This window comes from Cyanistes caeruleus, chromosome 1 (assembly GCF_971803275.1).
Source record: "Cyanistes caeruleus chromosome 1, bCyaCae1.hap1.1, whole genome shotgun sequence".
Taxonomy (NCBI): domain Eukaryota; kingdom Metazoa; phylum Chordata; class Aves; order Passeriformes; family Paridae; genus Cyanistes; species Cyanistes caeruleus.
In genome coordinates, this window is record NC_141701.1 from 72,777,602 (window position 1) to 72,803,267 (window position 25,666).

At 38.1% G+C, this 25,666-nt stretch overlaps 2 protein-coding genes and 2 long non-coding RNA genes across 17 annotated transcripts in view; 2 read left to right on the top strand and 2 right to left on the bottom strand.

The window, feature by feature from the left end:
• The window catches only part of MARCHF6 (membrane associated ring-CH-type finger 6), a 45,668-nt gene extending 36,304 nt beyond the window's left edge, over positions 1-9,364 (top strand). For all 12 annotated transcript variants that reach the window (XM_086844504.1, XM_086844569.1, XM_086845314.1 and 9 more), the window contains 6 exons: positions 1,134-1,315; positions 2,653-2,787; positions 4,791-4,880; positions 6,283-6,415; positions 7,584-7,719; positions 9,247-9,364. In XM_086844504.1, the coding sequence (XP_086700630.1) occupies positions 1,134-1,315; positions 2,653-2,787; positions 4,791-4,880; positions 6,283-6,415; positions 7,584-7,719; positions 9,247-9,337 (767 nt within the window). In that variant the 3' untranslated portion in view covers positions 9,338-9,364. The remainder of the gene's footprint in view (positions 1-1,133; positions 1,316-2,652; positions 2,788-4,790; positions 4,881-6,282; positions 6,416-7,583; positions 7,720-9,246) is intronic.
• LOC147655600 (uncharacterized) lies at positions 29-16,717 on the bottom strand. Its single transcript, XR_015274957.1, has 2 exons — positions 16,612-16,717; positions 29-3,330 (listed from the first exon to the last, which is right to left on the bottom strand). It is a non-coding gene; the product is annotated as an uncharacterized LOC147655600 (long non-coding RNA).
• LOC111925661 (uncharacterized) lies at positions 10,045-16,118 on the bottom strand. The gene is made up of 2 exons (XR_002862372.2): positions 16,029-16,118; positions 10,045-15,217 (listed from the first exon to the last, which is right to left on the bottom strand). It is a non-coding gene; the product is annotated as an uncharacterized LOC111925661 (long non-coding RNA).
• Positions 15,990-25,666, top strand: ROPN1L (rhophilin associated tail protein 1 like). Of its 3 annotated transcripts, XM_086845691.1 has the most exons (7): positions 16,340-17,861; positions 17,952-17,981; positions 18,897-19,046; positions 20,864-20,993; positions 21,181-21,342; positions 23,778-23,953; positions 24,931-25,666. In XM_086845691.1, exons 3-7 carry the CDS (start codon positions 18,916-18,918, stop codon positions 24,992-24,994), a joined length of 663 nt encoding a protein of 220 aa, XP_086701817.1. In that variant the 5' UTR covers positions 16,340-17,861; positions 17,952-17,981; positions 18,897-18,915; the 3' UTR covers positions 24,995-25,666. The 3 variants fall into 3 exon arrangements, with proteins under 3 accessions (XP_023777933.1, XP_023777934.1, XP_086701817.1); XM_023922165.2 differs by lacking the exons at positions 16,340-17,861; positions 17,952-17,981 and adding an exon at positions 15,990-16,291; XM_023922166.2 differs by having other exon boundaries at positions 16,325-17,981.

Here is a 25,666-nt window from a genome sequence, read left to right on the forward strand (position 1 = left end):
TTGAAATCAAGATGCTCTCATGCAAAGATATGGGAATAGGAATAACAGTTCTTTACTAAGGAAATTAAAATAAAATAAAAATGCAGTAATACAAAAAAAACAAAACAATAAAAAACTACTGACAGAGAATACAACCTGACACACCCTGTTGATCTGGGTGTTGGTAGCAGTCCAATTAAATGGGAGCTGCAGCCCTCCTGGAGTGACAGACATGGTTCTGTTAAAGCAGTGATCCTGTAGAAGGTTGTTGTCTTCCTCTGAAGATCCAGTGATGTAGATGGGTCCACTCTTTCCTCTGGAAGGAAGTGGAGAAAGGCTGCTTTTGGTGTTCTAAATCTCAGATTATATTCAGGTAGGAAGGCTTGGCTCCTCCCCTTGGGTGGAGCATCTCACAATGGGGTGATGTAATTTTATCAGTCATGCGGTGAGACTCAATAGCCCATTAACAGAGGCTATCCCTCTGAAGGGAAGAGATAAAGAACACTGCTCTACCTGGTTTTAACAGCTGGTAATAGAATACATACTTTTGGCTACATCTTGCATTGCAATCCAAGATAGATACTAAAGTCATTAATGTGTTGAGATCAAAGTTATAAATTCTGTGATCGTTTTAGTTGTAGGACATAAAATAATTCCACTCTAATACTAGGGAAATGAAAACACTACTAAAAAGTTAACTGTAGCAAATCAGTCTCCCATTTTTGTCAGTGAACTTCAGAAGCCTCATCAGTAAGTCTTATAAAATTATGAGCCAGTGAAACAACCCAAAGTTAGTTCATATAATTTAAGTTCAAGCCTACACACTAATGTATGATTGCAGTTCTGGAGATCAGTGTTTAGGCTCTGAACAGTTCAGTGCTTTGTTTTGCTGTAGCTCAGGTCCCATTGCTGCCATAATGAAAATTTAGGTGGAAAAGGATTTCTATGTGTTTATTTGGCATAATTTCTGAAAGTGTTTACATAGTGCTTCACACATTTATGTGTTACAGGTATAGTACCAAAATAACTGTTTCATGTTGAATAAGATTTATGTAGGGATATTTCAGATAAATTTGATAAGTATTTTTTTAATAGGCATCCTTCCCTAATATGTCCAGAAGCATTACTGTATTTAACAGTGCTTGTGTTTTCAGTGTTCGCTGGCCGGTGGTTAATGTCATTTTGGACGGGGACTGCCAAAATCCATGAACTGTACACAGCTGCCTGTGGTCTTTATGTCTGTTGGCTGACTATCCGAGCAGTGACAGTGCTGGTTGCCTGGATGCCACAGGGTCGTCGAGTCATTTTCCAGAAGGTCAAAGAATGGTCTCTCATGGTGAGTCTTGAGAAAAAGTTCTACTGAATTATCAGAGAATTAGCTAATGGAACTTGTTTCATTTTTTGCTTGCAGGCTTTACTCTGTCATGTATATTTCATATTGCTTTTCAGACCATTTTGAAGCTTTTGCAGCTTACATTCCCACTGCATAGACTATTTTTGAAGGCAATCTATGTAAATATGCTTGTGTGTATATATGTTTAAATACATATATATATATATGTATCTATTTTTCTATTTTCCTTTAAAAGTGAACATACTGCATTATTATCCTATGTGTTACATGTTCTCAAAGACATTTACATTTTTATATAAGTCTGGAAGCTTAACTATTTACTTGTTTAGTTACATGTAATTTTCAAATGGAAAAACCTTATAAAGCTGATAGATGATGACCATGTCTCTACAAAGTACCTTGATGAATGTTTTCAGAAAGATCTTCATCAGCTGTTGAACTTACGTTGTTCAAATAAAAGATATTTTCCTCAAAAATACAGATTTTGAGGAATTGAGATTCTCAGCATGAAAGCAAATTTATACCCCACCTTTTTATCTTGGTTTTGTTTTTGAGGATTTCTGTAGTAGATTTCTTGCCAGTTCCTTTAAACATCTATAGCATAAATGGTATCCTGTCCTGGACATTTTAATGTACTTATTGCATTGTTACACTGTACATGCTCTTCATGTCCTAACTACCATGTTTCCCAAATACCTCATCCATCATTTTAAGATCTTAGCTTCTTCAAGTAAATTCAGAACTAAAGCATAATTTCTACTTGCTCTTTGCCCCTTCTCTGTATCATGCTAATTAGATTAGGCTAGTTTTGTATGACGCAGTTAAATTGAGAATTTCAGAATAAATAAAGATCCAAGCACAGTGTTCTGAGTCCTCCATTTTTAACTCAAATATTCCATAATGACTGAATTTTTAAGGTTTGTTTTCCACCAGAGAAAATTTGGCAGTTTTGGAAAAATTCTTCAATTTCCCAACATATGAGCATATGCAATGTATTGAAGTGCCATTCGATAGTACTCCCTATTGATAACAGTCAGTATGATGTTATGATTTAGAACTATATGAATACTAGTAGATACAGTCATGTTTTTTTCTGGAATTCCTATTCCTATGGAATAGGACCCAATCTTGAAAACTTGCATTGCAAAACAAGCAATAGCAAAAATTATTTCTAGGGGTGTATATGTGTGAAATAGAGGTCTCTGTAGCTTTGGAGTTTTTTCACCAGGGCTGTGTGTTTATGTAGTTCAACTTATATTTTTGTGTTTAAAAAAGAATCCTCTAGTAATCATACTAATTAAATGTCTTGTTTTTTTTAGATAATGAAGACACTGATAGTGGCTATACTGCTTGCTGGAGTGGTTCCACTTTTGCTTGGTCTTCTGTTTGAACTGGTCATCGTCGCACCTTTGAGAGTTCCTTTGGATCAAACACCTCTCTTCTATCCTTGGCAGGTCAGTTGCTCCCATTCTTTCGCTGCTGTTGATGTAAGGAGTATGGGCTGCCTTGTTTCATGTGATTTTGGTGCTTCAGAGTATTTTCCACAAATATGTTTGTATGTGGCAGAGAAAAGCCAGTTTGGATGTGAAGATTATTTGAACCAAAAGGATATGCTGAGGAATTTAAACTGTGAAAAGCTGAACTGTTGTGAGATGACATCAAAGGCTGCATTTCAGTGATCAGCTGCTTTTCCAGTAACATAATTGTAAGGTTATGTAAGAAGTTAGTATCTCTCTATGTATGCACAGATGTACGTACTCTAATAGTTTTGAAAAGCTTTTTACATACAGTTATGCAGCAAGAGGTTAAATTTTTGGTTTTTTTTTTCCTTGTAAGATTTTAATTCAGTGATGAGGCACATTATAAATGTAATTTTTTATGATTTAGGATCATGCTGATTTTGGGCTGAGTTGTCAAATCACTAATGCAAAATTCTGAGGTAGTTGTGATTTATTGCTCTTCAGTCAAATATCACAGGCTGAGTGCAAATTTCTGTCCTGCAAGTTGGGAGACAAAGTGAAGATGCATTAGATTGAATGAAAGATGCTTCCATCACCTAGGCTGAATTATGAAAGAGGTCATAACTCAAAGAAACTCAACTGAGGGGACCATAAATCAAAACATCTAGAATGCCATTACTAAATAACAAGAAAGTGTGACAGTGACTTTCTAAGCTGCCCTAAGCTTTCGTTTACTTTCAGTATCCAAATTATTCAAGCCATAATGCAAGGAAGAATTTGGCTATTAATTTAATTATTCTATTACTTTAAAATCCAAGTATATTTTTGAGCTGAGTAGATGACCAGAAAATCAGGACATCATATAATTACAGTGGTAGAAGATTATGCTTTCCAAACAGTTGTGGAAAGAATTTGTAATGCTAGAGTTTATAAAAATTCTTTACTATTGCATATTAGTTCTTTAAAAGTTTTAAAATAAGTATACTGAAAACCTTCATTTTCATGTAGCAGAATTTCTTCAAAATTTAGGATAAGTGGGATTTTATTCTAAATCAACAAGAAGCTATCAAAATTGAGACTAATTTCTATTTTTCCCAAAAGAGAAGAGGGTTATACAAAGGTTACATACTTAAATAAACATGAATCAACTTTAACTCGTGCTTTTTTGTAACAATTTTTAATTTTTTTTAGAATTTATTAACAAAAGTTGTCTTTTTAAGTAATTGATGAAAGAAAATGTACTTCCCCAGCACTTCTAGAAAGTTTATTAGTCTGTGATGTCCCAAGTTATTAACAGTTCTCAGCTGTTTATTCTACTTTATCAGCCTATGTTTTGCATTTTATTTTTGATGGATTTTATTGAAAATCTCTTAGAAATATCTGTAATGCAGAAAGGCTGGACTTAGGATGTGAAGTGTTTACTAGAAGCCAGTAGATAGTGTGGCAAATTCCATGCCATATTAATTGCAGTTTATGTTAAAACATACATTTTCCTCTGAATAGTATGACTTTTTTTGTGAAGAGCATTGCCTTGCTTTAAGCTTCTCTTACATCAGGTAGGGTTTGGGGAATAATTAAACTTCAGAAGAAGGAAAGGAATTTTTCCTGATGCATGTGAACATCTTTGTGTCTTTTTTCTATTATTTTGTAAAGGAAGGAAATTGACTTCCTTTTGTGTAAATTAGTTGTACCAGAATGTTAGTCAATTGCTTTAAGTCTGTTTGTTTTTTTTTTTATTTGCCTTTGGTTTAATAGTAGTAGTGATTTTCCAGGTCCCAGGAAGCTAAATTTACAGATATCAGCTAATCTTAAGAGCATCCTCTTTCTCACAGGAATGTGCAGATGATGTTGTCTTTTTGAAGCAATGTCACATGTAAATGGAAAAGTAATTATATTTTCACTTATAAGTAATATTAACACATTTCTCTTAAAGCTTTTGGTTATCTGACTTTTTAATGATATGTTAATGCTAACACTGTAAATTTTTACAAAATTAGGACTGGGCTCTTGGAGTTCTGCATGCCAAAATAATTGCTGCCATAACATTGATGGGTCCCCAGTGGTGGCTGAAAACTGTTATTGAACAGGTAGGGAAAAACTGTCCATGTGAATTTTCTGAATAATACATTTTTTATGTTTCTGATTGTGTGTCAGAAAACAGTGTTACTCTTGCAGTAATGGAATAATCAAGTAAAATTCAACTATTCTTGTAAAAACCTTTTAAATTGTATAGTCTAATCCATCAAGGTACACATAACAGTAAAACAAAAACTCAGAAATCTGAATTTAAGAAAATGTTTTGTATACACACATGCATTTTTATCAAGTTTGTAATAAAGTAGGAAAGAAACATGATTGTTTCTTCAGATGAAGTCAATGTGTCCAAATACTTGTCTGAATATTGGACAGTATTTACATCCACAACTCAAAACCACAGAATTTTGCTTTCTCTGCGGCTATAGGGATTACGCCATTCATAGATCAGTCGAGATGAAAGACAGCATTTCTGTTCCCCTTTGATTATTAAGCAACATGGAACAGTTTCTCTGAGCAGTTCAGAATCACATCGCCTATTGTTTTGTCAGAAGTATTTTTTCTTGGTTATAACCATTAAATTCCATGGTTGTCATCTCAGTGAAGTATCTCAATTGTTTGTCAGAAGGTAATTTTTCAGCCCCGCACTGTATGTGATGCCTGTGGTGCATGTCTCAAACTGCGTACACAAGGTGCCTCTCATGGTTAAGTCTAGCACATGGTCCCAGTTATTAGATCACTTCAGCTGTCACACTGCAGAAATATTGTCTTAGTCTGGGAGTATGTTTTGATGTATACCATGGCTCCCTCTTCCATTCTGAATGCTCTCTATGGGCCTTTTCCACACTCTCCTGAACCTTCCAGCCTGTAGGACAGAGGCCATTGTTTAGCTGCAGCTGATAGCCATTTAAAACTGGTCTTTTCCCATGCTTAATCTGGTTATGTTTTGACATTAGCTTCTGGTAGTAACTGCAGAAGCTTAAGAATTGTGGAGGCCTTTTTTTTCAGGTATAGACTCTACATACAGAGGCTCTGGTCTGCCCCACCAAGTACAAAATTGGATCCTATTTTCTGCCCATTACAAAATCTATTAATTTATTCTATTAGCATGTACAGGATCCTCTTCTAGGAAGTTAATAGTGCAAAATTATCCCAGGTCACCCACAAAACCATTGTCCACAGCTCTATTAAATGATCTTTCAGAAGGTCTCTTGCATTCCTGCAACTGAATCACAACTCTGTTCCAGATTAAATTGGTCTCTTGGGTATTGTTTAAATGATTTCGTGGAACCCTCATGATGTAAGTTGTCAGAGAGTTTTTCCTTCAGCTGTGGTCATGGGAACGCCCATTTCCTTTCTTAAGGAGAATTGTGTAAAACCTTGTAATTAGTGCTGTAAGTACAAAGCAAGGCTTTCTTGATTGATCTGTTCTACTTCTAACTTATTCCATTTTAGGTATATGCAAATGGAATTCGTAACATTGATTTACACTTCATCATCCGTAAACTGGCAGCACCCGTAATCTCTGTCCTCTTACTTTCCCTGTGTGTGCCGTACATCATAGCTTCTGGTGTTGTACCTTTACTGGGTATGTATGCATTCAGAACATCTGTTTGTCATCTCATGGTTTACAACAGTGTAAGTATGTTTGTGGAAATAAAACTTCAAGCCCTAGTTTATAAAAAAAACCCAACACAACAAACAAAACAAAACAATCAAATTACTTCTCTTCTGCTGACAAAAGTAAATGTTTAAAGACTTCCAAGAGTCACACCATGTTCCAGTAATATTGACCAAATGCTTCTTGAACCCTGTCAGGCTTGGTGCTGTGACCACTTCCCTGGGCAGCCTGTGCCAGTGCCCGAACATCCTCTGGGTGATCCACCTTTTTCTAATACCCAACACAAACCCTTCTCTAACACAGTTTGAGGCTGCTCCTTGGGTCTTGTCCCAAGGACACCACAGAAAAGATTTGTCCAAGGTTCACCACAGAAAAGGAATCAGTGTCTGCCCCTCCCCTTACCCAAGAGGAGGGGCAGACACTGATTTCTTGTCTGTACATTTTAAGTATCTAGGTAGTTTGGGAAAGGAATGCTTAATTCATTTCTTCTTTGGACAATCAGCCTTTGATTTTAGTCACTCTAGGAGCTATACTGAGCTGAGGCCATCTTTTCTGACTTGTCAGATTCTAAATGAAGCTTAGAACAGGTGAAAATCCTGGGTTTCTTTTGAGGTTTTAATAGTATTAAAATGTAAATTTTAAATATATAGGGTTTTTTCAGACTTTCCTATCTTCTCATAATTAAGATAAATCATTTCATTAGAACCAGGATAGATAAGCTTTTTCATCAACTTGTCTTTTACTAGTTAGTTTTGATACTAACATGTTCAAGAAATCCCATTTTATTCTGCATTTATTGAATGCTGACTTTTATTGTGTTGACGTTTTGATACAAGGAGAAGTCAGTAAGCAGATGAACAGAAGTTAAACAGGCAAAAAGAACTGATAACCCCTTTTTTTTTCTACTGTGGATTTTCAGTCTGTTAATGGAAAACATTTTGCTCATAGTGCTTCAGATTAAAAAGAACAGCAGCTGTCATGCTGGATCTCTCATGTAAACGGATGTGTAATTTATTTCACTGTTCTACTGAAGTTACAGTAGAACTAAAAGAATGGAAGCACGAGTAGAGGAGCAGAAATATGTGAGTTAGTTCAGCAGTATTAGAATGTCTAAGGATTGTATCTTGTTTTGTAGGAGTTACTGCTGAAATGCAGAACCTCGTTCAGCGACGGATTTATCCTTTTCTGCTTATGGTGGTGGTTTTGATGGGAATTCTGTCATTCCAAGTCCGCCAGTTCAAGCGCCTTTATGAACATATTAAAAATGACAAGTGAGTATATAGGGGTATTTTTTTTATTTTTTCCCCTTTATATATATCTGTATATGTATGATTACTTCAGGTTGTATTCAGATGTTGTAGATACTTAGGACTAAAATGGTTTTTAATAAGTTTTCTAGACAAATGACTCTTTAAGACAAACTGTTCTTGGCAGATGTTTTATCTGTGATTCCAGTAGATAAACACAGGAGTAGACTCCATAAAGGGAAGACACTCCCCCATGTCTAACATGAATGTGTTTTCCCTCAAATGAAGCTGACTGTCTCATCTGTAGTCTTGAATGACAAATGAATGTCATGACTTAAAATGTACCTGGAAGTTAAAGTCATGTCTCAGGCTGCTGCTTATAAAACCAGTTCTTCAGCCTTTTCTGCATAATGGTTTTCTTACTCTTACTCTTCCTACTCATTAGTCCAACTAACCTGTTAAAGAATATTCAGTTGATTTGATAGTTTATCCTTACCAAATTTTGTGTGGTTTTCTGATGTTTTCAGTAACTATTACTCTGTATTGCTCAGATGCCTAATGAATATAATAATTTTCCTGTTATTTTCTTGTCGTCTTGCTTAGTTTAACCTTTTTTTTGGTATTGTTACATTATTTTTGGTGTTACCCTAGTTACCTTTTTTGTGAGTTATTAAGAAGATTAGCAACTAATCTTGCTAGGCTTCTTTTGCATTGAAAATGAATAAATTAGTTTTGTTACATTCATATCCTGAGTTTCCCCATAAGAGTTTTGCTTTCCAATAACTACAAAAGGAGTCAAACCTAAAATAGGCTTCTTTGAATATTAAATATTAAGAAGCGACTGAAAATTTTTAAGTGAAAATTAGTTTGGTATTAAATAAGCTTATTAATGTTGTAACATCCTTGCAGACAAGAAGTTTGTATGACTTAATTTTCTCATTTCAGGAAGTAAGCAGACAGTCATGCCTGCCAGTAGAGATCTGTGCTTTAGAAATATGTGTAATTATATCTTTTCATGTAACAAATTTTAAAAGCATATACAAGTGTTTGTGACATTCTAAAATGTACAAAGTGCATGATGGTTGTTGGTTATGGTACCATGAAAAAAGGAGCAAAGTGAAAAGTTTCTAAAGGAAATGACATCTCAGGGGAAGAATTCACAGGTGGGTAGGGCTCTTGTACACACATGACATGCAAATAGGAAGCATGAAAAGGAATTTAGGTGGCAAAAAGTGTGGATCAATTATATAGAGGAATAAAGCAATAATGTGAAAGGTATGAAAACTGTTAAGGTGCTGAGATAGTTAAATTCTGTTTCAATATCACACTCAAGGAGTCTTGTACCCCTTAAGCTTTCCATGGAGTAGCATCAGGATATTTTCTCTCCCTTTAAGAAAGATTAAGCAGCAGCTAAAGCTCTTCCTTTACAATTTATATAATAACTTTTTATTGAAATTAATAAACTACTTTGGCAGCAAAGGAGATAAGAGTGGATTTGTGTTACAGAATAGTATTACATTGTGTTAATTTCTGGTTTTATTGTGATCCCAGGTACCTTGTTGGACAACGACTTGTGAATTACGAACGGAAGTCTGGTAAACCAGGCACATCAACAACTCCACCTCAGTCTTCACAAGAATAGATGGTCATATTAAACATCTTGACCTTCCCTTTGCCTTTACATGTCCTTTTTTCATTGACTTTTCTCTTCTTTGGATATCTCTCCCAATAATACTCTCAGCAGTGTTTTGGCTTCTGTTGGTAGCATCCAGATAGCAGTTAAGGCTCTGTCTCTTATCTGCATTTTCTGATGTTGTAAATGCTGTCTGAGGTCTGTATATGTGTATATAGAAGTGTCCTGACACCCTAAACCCTTGGATTAAAAAGAATGTGCATTGTACATCTTTTAAAAGTATATTAATTTATTAAATCTAGTTGTCACTTTATTTTGGACTGCTGTTCTGTTGACAATGTGCCACAAAGCAATAGTGTGAAGAAGCAAGATGTTTTTATAAAATTTGGAGCTTACTTTATGGTGTTCATAACAGCTCTTATTGTTGTAATACAGTATGATTTTTCATGAGTGGAAAGAACACGTAGAGAATATGAAAAGTAAATAACTGTCTTAGTCAGCAATGAATTTGCTATGTTGAGAACATAATGAACTATGTATCTTGCTGTCCAGTCTTTTTTTTATTATTTTGTATAACACCAAAGCTGTTGTACATTTTTCTATTGCCTGATTGTTTTTCATGTGTCAGAGTTTGTAATATTGTACAGTTGCTGTTAAATCAAGAAAACATTTCCTCTTTTGAGAATTCAGATGTACTTGTTGAAGCTCAGCTGGATTTTTCTATTTGGTTGAAGGGGTAAGTGGGTGTTGGCTTTGGGATCAGGATTTCACTAATTGAAACAGTAAGTAAAAATGTACTAAGGCTAGATGATGGAAGTATTTAAAGGTACCAAGAAAAATTAGATAGGTTCACAACTTGTAGCAAATTTCTTGTCAATATTAGAATTTTTCGGGATCTCAAGAAAAGGGATTAACCTTAACTGATGTGCTTACACAGCAGAAAGAGCATAGTGTAAGCAATGTCCTGACCTGATCCTTAGTTAAAGAGCTTGGTATCTTTTTTTCTGTAAGTTACCAAAGTTGAAAATTGTCATATGAATTTTATATTGCACAATTACTTTTTACAAAACCAAACCCAACCAAAAAAAATGTCTCTGAATTAGTCACTGCAAATTTTTATGGGAATAATACTGAGGGATAATACTGATTTATCATGTACCATTTATGGCCTGATGGGCAGGGGAACACATATCTTATTAAACAGGCAAGGAAAAGTTAGCAGATTTCTTTGCAAGAACACAGTCAAACAAGAGCCACCAAGTCAAGTCTCTGATATTTCTATATGTAGATAGATTTCTTTTGCGCTTATGTTTGGGGGTGGCAGTTATGTAGATAAAGAAAATGCATAACAGTATCACAAAGCTTTAAGTAGCATCAGATCACATGCTTAGATTGCAGTATCTTTCCTGGACCAATGCGAAAAATGTGAATATCCATTGCAGTATTGAGAAAAGTGATGGAACATTGGATGGAACATTTAATTTGCTATTCAATACACTCTCCTTCAGTATTCTGTACTTTACTATGTGTGTATGTAGTTAATCCTTGAGAATCTGGCAGGTGCTTTTAAAGTGTCATCTCCTTTTATTGATGTTGCATCCCTGATCTTACCTGGTATGAACTAATGTGGTCCCGGCTGTGAAGGTGGTAGCTCATTCTTTTGGTGTCTGGACTTATGTTCTAAGGCAGCGAGCACAAGCCAAATGCATCTGAATCTAGTGGCAGGAAGATCGGGCTCAAATCTCTCAAATCCATACTATTTTACAGAATTACTGTTATCCTGATGGTTTTGAACCAGAAATATTGCCCTTTTGAGTGATTTATTAGGAAATTTCCAATGAAATGAAATAATAGAAAATAGCCAAAATATTTCTTTCATTTACTGTGGCTGATTTAATGCTCAACTGAGTATATATTCACCCCATATATTTTTGATGTGCATAAATATTGCATTTGATTATTCACAGTGGTGTACATTGTGGGACAGATATATTTTCACAATAATAAATTCACTGGTAACATATATTCTTACTTACGCCATGTTTTTGACATACCTTTCATAAACAGTTCCAAAATGGTCTTGCTACTCAAATGTTGTCAGCACTACTGTGCATCATGCAGAATTTGCAGTAGTGTGGTACTTGTAACTGCATTTTTATCCAGACAAACTGCTCTTAATATTAAAATTTATTAAGAAAAAGCCTTTGTGCTGTTTCTTACTACTGGTATTTTACAAGTCATGAAAGAAAATAGCAAATCAGGCCAGTCATGCAATAGGAACTGCAGCTGTTTTGATGTTGCTTACATTATCTGTATTTGGTTTTTTGGGGGTTTTTTAATGGAAAATGATTTCAAATCCAACTGTTGTGCTGGCATTTGCACTGCTTTACAGATCCCAGGTGAAGTTTGTTTCCAGAACTGTCCATTGTGAACTTTTCAGAAATCTCATGTCCTCATCTCCTTATTTTTACACATTTTTTGAAAGAATATGGAGGTTGTAGAGAATAGGGATTAACAGTACTTTATAAATTGTTTTAAATTTCAGTGGGTTTGCTTTATTGTGTGCTGCATGCTCCTCTAGCATAGAAACTTGATAAGTAAGCTTGTAAGTTAAGTGGCTGTTTCTGAGACAGCTGATGAGCACTGTACCAGTAGTTTCCATCTGTGGTGGAGTGATGCAGAGTTGTGTGGGCTCCTCTTACTTTTCAAGTGGGAAAGAATCTGTGTGTGTGTGTGTGTGTGTGTGTGTGTGTGTGTGTGTGTGTATACACACACTCTTCCACCACAATTTGTGTTGACCTTGGTTTTGACTGGAGGGGTTGGTGGTGTGTGCTGGCTCAATTTTATCCCCTTTGTCTGTTGAGAATCTAATGCTGTTAGTTCTACAGGTCTTCATCCAAGAATTGTCAGATGGCTCTGCAGCTATCTTGTGTATATTGAAAGAAGTTAATTGCAGCATGGCTTTAACTGTTTTTACACAGATTCTTCTATATTGATTAAAAATAGTTAGAACTCTGCATCTTTTCTGTCTGCCCCTTCTCAATTATTGAGTGAAGCTGAAGCTAGTTGATTTTGTTTCTGAGGGCCCTTCCGTACCTGTAACTGCTTTGTGTCTGATTTCTCCAGTAAGATGCCAACTCCAACCTATTACAGTGCTCACATCACTTTGCAGCTGAGCGCATTCTTTCCTTGCCTTCTCCTATGCTTGCATAAGGTCTCCATAAAAATCTTCACATCAGCTGCACTGTTGTTCAGAAAACCATGAAAAGCTTCACAAGGTTCTGTACCTCACAAAGCACAAATGACTGGGGTTTGATTGCCTAGCATGCTGATCAGCATCATTTTGTTTCCTTGAACATCACTGTCCATTTTTTTACATCTAGATTGGAAAGGGTTTGTGGTAGCGTCAGTGTTCTTGTTCTGTTGCCTTGGGAATAAAGACTGCTGTACAGCCTGGGCAATGAGTGAGGTTCTTGGAAGAAATGATGATACACAAATAGTAAAAACATTAAACAAGGAATTGATTCTTGGTAGTGTAATGAAGTTCAGTATGCAAAATTAAATAAGCTGTTCTCTGAAACAGATGAGGAACAACTTTTACGAAGCACAGTGGTAAGTTACAGCTATCTTACTCTGGTATTTCAGTTCTTAATTAGGTAACAAACTAAAGAATTGCACAGTTAACAGCAATTTTTTAAGCTGTGCTTTTGGTTTTAATTTATTCATTAAGATGTCACCATAAATTGAGAAATGATATGGTGAAATCAAAGTTACTCAGTAATGGAAAATTTTAAAATATTGTATTTCCAGAGGTCAAATAGTTTCAAAATAAATGGAATGTTTTTACTTCAGTATAATACTAAGAGATGGAGCAATGGGAAGATTATTTCACAGCTCTGCATATGAATTTTTCTGCTTACCTGCTATTACCTTTTACCTCATGAGTACTGACCAACACCAAAGCTGCAGAAGCATTTTCCCCTTTATAAGGCAAAGTCAAACATCTGAAGATGTCTAACATTAGGTGTGGGAGAAGGGGGTGGTATTTAACATTACTTGCCTTTCAAGGACTGTTTGTGTTTCTGGAAAAGGACATTAGTTTTACTTAGAATTCCTTCTTGCTTACAAAAACAGAACACTGCAAAGCTGAATAGAGTATTCAATACAGAGTTTCTGTATTAGAACCTAAATAGTGCACTGGTGTGCCATGTTTAGCAGATACAAATTGCATAAGTGGCTTGCTAGAGTTAGGTGAGGAATGTTATGAATCTAAATATTGCTGGAATAGAATGGACAGTCCATGGAATATTTTGACTAGTTGTGAGCAGGAGTCATGGAAGTAGGAAGCAGCAGGAATTCTAATTGTGTTGCTATACAGCAGCATTTCTGGCAGTGCTGCTGTAAAGCAACAATTACATTTGTGGATATACTTTTAAATGTTCTTTATATACAAGACCTGGTATTATACAGTGGGAGGAAATACTCCTAGGAAGCAGCACAGATTCATATAAAGAGAGTATTTACAAGAGCATGTAGTGACAGGACAAGGGGGAATGACTTCAAACTGAAATAGTTTAAGATTAGCTGTTAGGAAGACAGTCTTTATTGTGAGGGTGATGAAACACTGGAACAGGTTGCCCAGAAAAGATGTGGATGCCCATCACTGTACATGTTAAAGGTCAGGTTGGATGGAGCTCAGTAGCCTGGTCTGGTGAAAGTGCTCATGCCTTACAGGTGATCTGCAAAGTCCAACCCAAGCCATTCTATGTTTCTATGAAAATACATTTCATTAAATATAGAAAAATATTCCACCTACATGCTGCTGTTCCCCATAAATACCGTGTGGCAGCTTTATCCATTATTTCACTGCACTGGACCAAATAGATAGAAGAATTAAGAGTATGACATTTACATTTTGAGTGTTTTAAGGATATTTTCTAGTGTGTGAAACGATCACAGATAAGAGATAATATTAATCTTGTTTATCTGTTATCACTAGACACCTTTGAAAAACTGCACTGTGAAATCACTTTAATTGAATTATATTCTGTAAACTCCTGCAGGATAATGTTTGTTTCATGTTTTTCTTGCTATAGTGTTCTTAAATGAGTAGATGTTTGAAAACAGCTAAAGGATAGAAATGTATGTAATTATATGTCAGAAGTTTGCTTTTTCATTAGTTACAGGAATCTGCAAAGTATTTTGAGGCCAAATAATTAGCCTGTTGCTTATATGCTAAGTATTCATGTTTTATGAAAGATTAAAAAGTTAAAATGTGTGCTTAATGCTTTCCGGAGCCCACATTTTATCTTTGTCCTGCGTGGCCTTGCATGTTCATCAATGGGGACATAATGTGGATTAAAAGGCCTGGCTTCAAATAAGATTGTGTGCTTCTGCAGTAACTGCTTGGCCTGTTTCAAGCATGCAGCACCCAAGTTTCTTTGGAGCAACAGCTTGTGAAGCCTTTCTGAAATGAATAATCCTATTACCAAGTTGATTTGAGTGCTCAGGCTATGTACAGTCCATGTTAGAAGGTACAAGAGGGCTATTGCTTTGTAAGCAAGAGATGCACTGGTGTGTTTACAAAGTATGTCAGTCAGATTACCTCTGATGCTGTTTTTATCTGCAGTGCAAAGACTTGTAGCTGTCCACCAAGACTTTGTGGTAGAGAGGGCAGTTTGGTTCCTCACATTCTGGAACAGTGGGAGAGCCCATGCTGCCTTGTGGTGTCAGTTTGGACCATCAGGTGCTGAGAAGCAGCTGGCACTGGCTGTGCTGCTCTCAGTGGTGGCAGACTCTCAGTGGTGCTGCTATTCTGAATGTCCAGGACTGTGGAGCCTGATCAGCAGAGGTTGCTTGTGGCTGAGCTGTCCTTGGAAGCAGTAGCTGCTATGAGTAAAGAGAATTTTTGGGGCTACATTGCCCTGTCTTTTTTTCAGCTCAATCAGCATTTCTCCACTTTTCATCCAAGCCAGGAAAGGAGGTGCAAGAATGCCAAAGGCAAGATGGACATGCCACCCTAACACTGCTCATCCAGTAGAGTATCCTTGTGGCCAGGGGACCCAGGAGCCCAGGAACCAGCTTCCCTGCCATGGGCTCTGCCAATAATATGGTGCTAAGATGTTCACAGAATCAATCAAGTTGGAAAAGATCTCTGAGATCAAGACCAGCCTATGACCAAACACCACCCTAGCAACTAGACCATGGCACTAAATGCCACGTGCATTCTTCCCTTCAACACCACCAGGGATGGTGATTCCACTACCTCCCTGGATTAACCCTTCCACTACCCCTTCTGTGAAGAAATTCTTCTTAATGTCCAACCTAAATGTCTGAATGTCTCCTGCCACAGCTTAAGACTATGCCCTCTTACTCTGTCACTGGGTGGGAAAAGATGCTGACCCTTTCCTGCCTACACCTTCCTTTTAGGAAATTGTAGAGAGCAGTAAGGTCACCCCTGAGATTCTTCTTTTCCAGGCTAAACAACCCCAGCTTCCCCTACTGGCCTTGTGCTCCAGGCCCTTCACCAGCTTTGTTACCCATCCCTGCACTCCCTCCAGAACACTCTGGTTCCTCCCTGAATTGAGAGGACACAGGATTCGTGGTGTAGCCTCACCAGGGCCGCATACAGGGGAAGAATCCCCTCTTCCCTCAGCCTGTTGGCCACACTACTGCTGACACAGGCTGGGATGCCACTGACCTTTTTGGCCACCTTGGGCCCACTGCTGGCTCACGTCCAGTCGCTGTATCCGACCCACCTTGCGGCTGTCAGTGCATTTACTAATGTAGACTCAGTCCCCTCATCCATGGTTTGGGCCTTTTCAAAAGTTTGTACAAAACAGGCGCTGCTCTTGCCCTTTAAACCTCGCCGCCATCAAGTTTTTCCCCCGCCCAGCGCCCAGACCGCCCGCCGCGGCCCGTCCCTCCGCGTTGCCAGGGTAGCGGCGCCGTGGAGCGGGGCAGGTGAGGGGGTGTGCCCGGGCCTTCCCCGAGCCCGTGGGCGGCTGCCGCGGGGGTGTCCGGGGGGCGCTGGAACCGTGGGGCGGCCCTGCGGCTCCCTCCGGCCTGCGAGGAGCCGCGCCGCGGCCGGTGCCCGCCCGCGCTGCATCCCCACAGCCCGGGGCGGATGGGCTTCGGGCACTCGCGGCTCTGCCAGTCCCACTTGCGTGCGGACACGCTTTGGCCTTTTTTCCTGAACACCTGGGGCTGGCTTGGGGCTGGGATGCGTGAAAGGAAAATAACAGAAAATAAGAGCTAACAGGAAGTGAAAGTTAGGAGCTCACCTTTGTCTCTAGCGAGAGTAACCCAAGACAGAGTAACAACGGTGAAGGGGTGCAGGAGCTGCCTGACCTAGCTGTGCTTTTCTTTGATCATTAGGCGTGTGTGTGTATATGTGTACAGGATGTTCTCTCTGAACAAGAGACCCTTTTTCCCTGTGTGAAAAACAAGGTTCACATTTTTTTATATAAAATTTAAAAAGTTTAATAGAAAGACAATTAGGAGATACAAATAAAGCAAAATGTACAAATATGGCCGGGTGTCTCTGCATTCAGCCAAGAGAGCACACCTTACTAACAAAGGATTGTCCCTTAAAAACAGAACCCTATTACATATGCACAAATTCTTATACAAGATTCAAACATTCTTCTTAATTTTTAGAGGTTCCTTTGTTTAGCTTAACTCCTCCCTCCCCCATAGATCAATCTTCTTGGCTCTGTTGAGGCTCACACTCCCTGGTAATGGAGGTTCAATAAATTCCTCCCTTGAACCACTAGTCACCGCTGTCTTCATCTAGATAAGATAATCTAAGAATGCAGGGGGCATTTCTGACTATTTTTCAGTCTCTGAGTTATATGAACAAAAGCAGGTTTTTTTTATTTTAATACTATGCTACAACCTTCATCAATAACAGAAATAAAAGAAACTATATTAATACAGCAAAGTTTTCCAACATTATACATGTAACTTTCATTTTAGTATTTGCAAAAAGCCAATAATATAATATGTATCTGTAACACCTGTGAGGGTGACCAAGTGCTGGTGCAGGTTGCCCAGGGGGGTGTAGACTCTCCATGCTTGGGAGATTCTTGAAACACGCCTGGACATGGATCTTTGGCAACCTGCTCATAGGTTGTGCAGGGGTTCAGACCAGCTGACCTCCAAGAAGTCTCTGCCAACCTCTGCCCTTCTGTGAGACTCTGTGACTAATGGCTTACTGTAGAAAAGCAGCTCTTGAACTGTATTTTTCTTTTGTGATTATATTTTTAGTCTTTTATTTGACTGTTTCCCAAGGGTACACACACACAGACACACCTGTATTCCTTCCTCCAAGTTTTTCTGTTGTCCTGAAATTCTCATCTAGCTTCAGTTCCTTGGCTAGAGCTGTGTTTTTGAATCACTACTGAAAAAACATAACCAATGTGGTAATTAAATGTGCACTTTCAAGTCTGTTTCTGATGCAAATTGGCTGCATTGGAGTGATGAAGATTCTGTACCCTGTCTACATTTCTCCATAAATAAAGTTCTAAGTATGGTATGATCCTCAAAGGAGCCTTGAGTCATAGCAGTTTCATCACTCTGTTGCTGGCTTTTATTTTTTATTTTTTTTTCTTTTCCGCAACAGGAAAATTCACATAAGAAAGCTACCTGCCAGGTACTCTTACTTTTATCTTAAAAATTAAAAAAGTCTAAATCGATAGAGGATTCTGTTACATTGATTCCTTTCTTGATGCTGTTGTTTTTACTGCTCCTCCTTTCTGCAAATAACTAACCATTTTAGGTTCTTGTTGCTAAATCAACTTAAGTATGCCATAGTTTGTCCTGGAAATTATGAGAAGAGTTTCCCACCAAATATGCCCCATTGCTATCATGGGAGAAGGACCATACAATAGCCTATCTCTGTCCTTTCTTTCAGATGCTGGGGAACAGGATTCCTTGCAACAAATGAGTTACATCCTGAATGAGACAAACACACCTGTAGAGCTGTATGAGCATGTGTGCTTGCAGCACACATGAATATTTTGTTCATCACAATATTTTGTTTGATGTGAAGTCTGTCACGAACACAAATTGATAACTTTTGGCTCCAGAATTTTTGAATACATAAACATAAACCAAGTCACATAAACTTGGTCATCTGCATGCTCTGGCATCTGTACAAAAATGCCAAGATTTTCCTTGGCATGCAGTAGTGAGTTGTCAATAGATACCTTTCATGTTGGCATGTGTGGTGTGACTTGTCTGGACAGCCCATTTTACAAATTTTTGTTGTAGGTTTGAGGAGAAAAATTAGTTTAAAACTATCTGAAGTCACCTGTTAAAGTAGTAGTTCTCACTGAGCTGTGATTGGTGCCCAAGCTGCCCTGTTTTATTTGGTGTAGCAACAAAGTTTTTTAGAGCCATGCAGGGCTTGTCTGTTTACCTTTCCAAGTCTGTCAGCTCTGCAGTAGCCCCAGCTATTCCAGTAGGACAGGAGGGAATTTGAGGATATGCACTGTTCACTCCCATGTACACACACAGTTTTTCATTCACATTCTGCATGTGTGAACTGCTGTTTTATTTCTTTTAGGTCTTTGTGACTGGACACCATGCCTCTTCCAGAAACCATGTTCTGTGCCCAGCAGATCAAAATCCCTCCAGAGCTGCCCAACATTCTGAAGCAATTTACTAAAGCTGCTATTAGGACTCAGCCTTACGATGTTTTGCAGTGGGCAGCTGCGTAAGTATGATGTTCACCTAACAACACAGAGCTATACATATGGACCCTCAAAACCTCACTCTCTTCTTTACTGTATAGTGGACATAGCTTTGAATATCATACCAGCATGTACATTGCATATACGCTTCTGTGAATTAATGCAGCATGCAAGCCTTTTAAAAATAGTGTGGTATTTTATTTATTTTCTGTTTCCTTGAGGCTTAGGGCTGGCATACTTCTGAAATAGCTAGATTTCCATACACAAAATGCATCTTTATTTTCTTTTTGTTATTTGCTTTTCTATCTGAAAGACCAACTATTTTATCTTTTAGTTTGGCTTGGTTTTTCTTCTCTCATCTGTGATTCAATTCTTGGAATTTAAAGGAAAAATTAGACATTAGCTTTCTAATTCTTAAGCTTGGTTAGGTTTCTCTTTTTTCTTTCTGGGAAAAGTGCCTGAAAATTTGCACCTTTGAAGTGATAATCTGCGTAATAAATCCCTCACCATAAAGTTGATTTAGATGTTTAATTGTTTCTCCTTTAACATCGATTTTTTTTCTTTTACTTCAACTGCTCATTATAATTTTTTCCTGTCCTATGTTTTGTGTGGGCATGTGTACATGTGGGAGGGGAAGCTGTTAACAAAGCTAGGCTGGAGTCTGGCTTGTCTGTTAAAAAGAAAATAATCTGAAGCTGAATTGTTACCGCTGCAGTGTTGGAGAAAGCCAGCAGGACCACCTTAAAATGGTGTGGCGTTTCTTAGGAATTTGATGGAAGTGAGGTACGGCTACCTCTGTAGCTTGAGCCTGCTGGGACGTGGGGCCGGCGAGAGCAGGGGCAGCCCGGCAGTGCCAAGGTCATGCCAGCAGCCAACCCCCGACCTCTGCCTGAGCACTGCAGCAGCTCGGCGGGGGAGCCGCGCAGCTGGGTGGGGCGGCTGCTGCTGACCGCACGCCCCTCTTTCTGGAGCATGCTCTGGTGTACCTTGTAGGGCAAGATCTGTACCTGGGAGTCGTGCAAAGCACAACGAGGCTGTGGCTTCACACGTGCTGCCGGTGTTGTAGTGCTTATCCCTGTGAATAATCAGATGAGGAAATAGATCTGGCTGAAAAATAGCCCGGGTGTTATATTTACGTACATACTGTGCATCCATTTCTATGGATATAGTCACACTAATTCAGTTCTGGAGTGCTCCTGCTGTGTATTTTAGCAGGTATGTGCACAGCATGGGATAGCCTGGACATGGACCTGGGTGAGCAGGACAGATGAGGCAGGACAAGTGGAGAAAATTGTAAATTAGATGCACCTGAATAAAAACTGAGTTTTCCTTGCACAATTCAGATTGCTGGGCAGTTCAGGTGAGGTAGCTCTTAAGTTGTGGCAGACTTATAATTAAAAGGATGTGCATCCAATGCCCTTTAAATTAGAACTTTAAGAGTTCTTTAAAATTTTATTTTGGAACAGACAGAAATAGCAGAAATTCTGAGGAGAGAGTTGCAATGTGAATAGGCAGCTGTACATTTTGGGTAGTGCATGAGGAGAATGTTAAACAAATGAGCCCTCAGGTTCATCAGTCAAAAGAGCTGAATATATCATGCACAAAATAAGTGAAATTCATTAAGAATTATTAGAGTGTCATGAAAGGTTCAAGTAAAGTCTAAAGATTGTGGTTTCTGGGCACAGGAGGATGGGAGTTGTGCATGTAGGCAGCTTGCCAGGTGATGCTGCTCCTGTGGGGGAGCTTGCAGATTCTTACACTGAACTGCAAGAGCATTTACTTCTGTGCAGTTTGTAATAGCAATGGGCATTGAGATGTGTTGCTCTTCCCATTCACTTAGGTATTTTTCAGCCTTGTCTAAAGGTGAACCCCTTCCTGTGAAGGAGAGGATCGAAATGCCTTTAGCAACACAAAGAGAGAAAAAAGATGCTGGTTTGACCCCAGGACTCCTTAAGGTCTTGCATAAACAGGTACAAGCTGTTATTTATCAAATGCACAATGCTGTTGAGGAATGCTGATGTGTTGGAGATGGTTGGGGAGAGAGACTGTCAAGTATTTGAAGTATTCAAATATTGAAGTATTTTGGGGAGACACTCTGTTCTTAAATTCAGTCTGGTTTTCAGAGTTTTTATTGAGGTACCATGTTTTTGTTCAAAGCTTTCTTCCAAAGGCATGGTGACCTTTGCAGAACTGAGGGATAAATGGAAGCATTTGGGCTTGCCAGAGGAGCAGCTGGAAGCTATCCTGCAACTGGACAGTTTTGGAGAGAAGGTGGAATGGATGAAGTTTCTGGCACTTGGGTGCAGCGTGCTTGGTGGGGTACGTTCACAGCAGGAGCCCTCATATCCAAACACAAATGCTTGTCTAAAATCTATATATAAGATAGACCATAGAACAATTAATGCAGATGGATTTGGGGAATGGTGATTGCTATTGCACCAGCTGGCAAAATGGCTTGCATGTTTACTTCTTTTGCCCATCAGATTTTGGTCTGGGAAACTTAACCAGAAAGATGGCTAAATCCTCAGTTTACTGGAGTGGCAATAGAAGAGAAAGCATGTCTGCAGGGACCTCATACTGTGTGAAAGGATGATGGAGGAATGATGCTGATGGTGTCAGTGTAAATGTCCATGAAGGAGAACTGAAGGGAGAAATTAAAGAACCAACTTTTAAATGATTGTGTAGCAAATTAAATTTTCTCAGCAGCATTTAATGCTACTACAGCTACAATTCTTTTAATGTCAGTAATAAAATCTCAGCAGAGCATTTCAACAGAATGAAAGATTATAAAATGTGTTCTGCTGATATTCTTATAAAGTATACTACTTCTAATGATTTCTACAGTAGGGAAGAAGAGGTACTAACCAGAAAATGTATGTGAAACAATATTTTGTTAATGTTGCAGTATCTGGAAGCCCTGAATGTTAACCTGGTCTGGTGATACAATTGTGCAATTGTCTGTCTTGCTGTCTGTCTGTCTATCTTTCTTGAAATATTTCAAATTTTTTTTTCTTCATTCCAGTCTCTCTCCCAAAATGATCTCATAGTTTGGGCTCTCTTCTTAATTTAAAAATAGTATCAGCAACACTACTTATCTAGAAAACAACAACCCCTGTCTCCCCACTAAAAAACCCCAAACAAACCAAAACCAAAAATGGAGTTACAGGAGCATTGTTCTGATGGAGCCAGACAGACTCAATTTCACCATCTCACCAAGCTTTTGGATATTTAGTGAATAATTTGATTTCAGTACTACATAATGAAACCTAAACCTTGGTTTCCTAAACCAGAGAGAAAGACACATATGAAATTTACATTCATTTCCTGCATCTGTAAATTGTGTTCACAGTCAAACAGGGTTACAGTTGAGATACAAGAGTAGACAAGTATGAACTTCTTAAGAGCACCAGTCTGAAGTATCTTTTTCTAAAAGCACCAATGCATTTTCACAAAAGGCTTGGAGAAATGACCACATATGTAGCCTGTTAAATTGTCTTTCCAAGTTGGCAAAATGGATATGAATAACTTTGTTGTATTGTGAGAGAGACACTGCCGCAGTTAGGGATGGCAGGACCAGAAAGGGAAGTAGAGGGGTAGCCAAATGTAAAATGTAAAGCTGGCCATAGAGTCAGCTGCCTCTCTTTTCCCTGAGGAGCCTCCCAGGGGAGGAGATGTATTGAGTAAAATTGTTAAAGGATAATAAGATGACACTTCTCTGGCCTGTGTTCTAGATCTTAAATAGATACTGCGTTTATTTTAAGTATTGCTATTCTACTGTTAGGAAATACTATCTTTTTACATAGATATGTTTCTTGCTGGTTAATGAAAATGTAAATTTTGAAAAAGTTGCAGTGAAAAATAGTAAGACTTAGGTTGAAGAAATCCTGTGTGGGTTTGGTTTTCTGCTTTCATATTGCATGTGTGGTTTTATTTGTTTCTTTGATGGCATTCAACCAGTCTTTGGCTGAATGAAACTCAGTGCTGAATTTTTCCACACTTTTCCCCATATAGCTCAGCATGCATAGGGCACTGGATTATTAACACCGTATTAAAGTAAAGATTTTTTCAAAGTGTATTTGGAACTAATAATTTGAGGCATGTTTTTAAAGGTAACTCGGATGTTTTTTGTCTTTGACTAAACTGAAATATTCTTTTTTGTCTTTGACTAAACTGAAATATTCTTTAAATGCTTTTTGCCTCAGTGCTTTTTCTACTATCTATTCAAATGGAACTTGCATAGAGATAGGGGAAACAGTAAATATCAGCCAAAATATAATCTAAAAATTATATATTACCATATAATAATAAAATCACCAAACCTATATTAATTTTCTGGGGGTTGGAGATTTGTCTGTCTTAACTGCTGCTGAGAATTAATTTAGAACCACTGAGGTAATATACACATACACAGGGAGATCTTTTACTGGATACAGTGATGTTGGAGCTTTTACAGTAGCAAAACAGAGCAATTTGGCCCTAATGGAGAGAGAGCTCAGATTACCCTATGCGATCTTTAACCATCACAAGATTCTGGTATTTTTTACTCCTTTCCCTACTACAACTACATTATTGTTTCCATCCTTGGACCTGCACTAGAGAGTAAATTTGGGGTTTAAAGTTAGGCAATAATGATATCACCTTCATCTCATTTACCCTCCCTTTTAATGGCTTATACTGTGGATTTTGTCATGCTATGCAAGGATGTTCATGGCTCTGATACTTTTCCTTTCATTTCTTGCTGGAACCCCCTGCAGTCCTTACTGAGTTCAATGAAACAGGCCTGCGAGATCCTAACAAGAGACCCAGAAGGCGGAGCAGCTCGCATTCCCTTCAAAACATTCTCATTCCTTTATTCATATTTGGCCAGTATTGATGGAGAGATATCAGAGACAGAAACTAAAACATTTCTCCAGGGAATTAAAGAACAAGCGTAAGTAAAAATCTGTGCAAGGAATTTTAATGTATCAATTGCCTCTAGGTTCTCCATAAGCCTTTAATTTAAGGTGAATAGTCCGTCTTTTTTTGGGAATAGCCATAATAGCAGGAGTAAGGAGTGACTAAGATTGTATTAAAAGTATACAGAGTTATTTTTTTGTCAACTTCAACATTTGCACTGTTAAAAGATAAATTGTTATTTATCCATCTTTCTCTGAAATACTGAAGTCTCCATAGGGTGGTACAATTTTCCCTGTAGGAAGCTATTATATCCAGGCTGTAACACCTGCATATTACTGCTTCTGGAACCAGCAGCATCTTCTGAGCTGTTCCTTTGATTTAACATAGATCATAAACCAAAGAGAGGGACTGGAAGTTCTCTCATTGTATCCATAGTCACACGTAGGTCACACGAAATGCATTTGCACCAATTAAAGAAGATCTGTAACAGGCTTGTCCTCCATGTGCTGCCTGAGTAGAACGTTTGCATACAGACAACTTCACTGTTCCTATCAGCTCTCTGGAATTGTTCTTTCTGTGCTTGGTGGGGCTGACACAACCTCAGAAGCGCTACCATCGCTGCTGGGCTCAACCCTACCAATAGCGGGTCTGTCCTGGAGCTGTCTGGCATTGGCTCTGTAGAACATGGAGAAAGCTTCTCTCAGAAGCTCACAGAAGGCACCACTGTGGTCCCCACCTCTCCCCAAAAATATTGCTATGCAAACTCCATATACTGTCTTAGATTGCCACCAGCTCCGAGTTCATGGGAGCTCCAAAACAAGAGCATACTAATGAACTGTTTCATCATCAGTTATCAGATTGACAGTTTTTAGTAAGAACCAGAATTAAAGAATTAAAAAATCATGTCACTTTTGCTTGCATTTCATATAGCCCTAAATTGTATCTTGTCCAACACACTAGGATTTACTATGTAAAAGTGTAATTTTAAAAATTTGGTTTATTCCTTTCCAGGGACAAACACTCTGGCATGGTGTTGATCAGACACTTCCTGCCATACTCCTTTGTATTTTATTGATCAACCCTACTCTTCAGCATGAGGTGAGAGGAAAAAAAAAAAAAAGGAAGGAATAAATAAATTCAATTATTTGTGTTCAAAGTACTGTAATTTGCACATTTCAGAACATGATCCTCTTCTCTGGCATTTCCTTTTCTTTGTCCTACTCTTGAGATGGCTCTTCAGGAGATGTTAATTGAATACATGGTTATGTTGTTCTCCTGCATCTCAAATAATGATGGCCACCCCTTCATTCATCTGCTTATATTGAGCAAAAATTGTTTTGTTACTGAGCTTCCTACCTCCATTTGAAAAAGTGATTGTTAAGTAAAACATGGAATTCAGTTAAGCTGGGGCAGCTGTAACTGGAGCATTTCTCATTATGTTTTTGGTAGCTTCTGACTTCATTTTGACTCTGGCACAAATATGCTGGTCCTTGGACTGTCTTGTCTGCTGGACATCCTCTATTTAAACAAACTTTTTGTTTTACCAAGCCCTACTGAAAGAACTTAATGAGCTGGTAGAACTGTGGTAGAGCTGGTAGACAAAACCAATGCAAGGACTGCAATGGTTCCATATTATTTTCCTTCTAATTAGAACCCTTTCAGAATTTCAATATCTTTTTTCATTTTTGGATAAACTTGTGTAAATAAAGATGTTTTAAAATAAAGCTTGTTTTATGACAAAACAAAA

Bases quoted from the DNA above. Each gene is read 5' to 3' on its own strand.
- ROPN1L (XM_023922165.2), top strand. From the start codon at position 18,916: ATGCCTCTTCCAGAAACCATGTTCTGTGCCCAGCAGATCAAAATCCCT. The intron at 19,047-20,863 runs GTAAGTATGATG...CCATTCACTTAG, and splicing joins GTTTTGCAGTGGGCAGCTGC to GTATTTTTCAGCCTTGTCTA. The intron at 21,343-23,777 runs GTACGTTCACAG...AACCCCCTGCAG, and splicing joins GGTGCAGCGTGCTTGGTGGG to TCCTTACTGAGTTCAATGAA.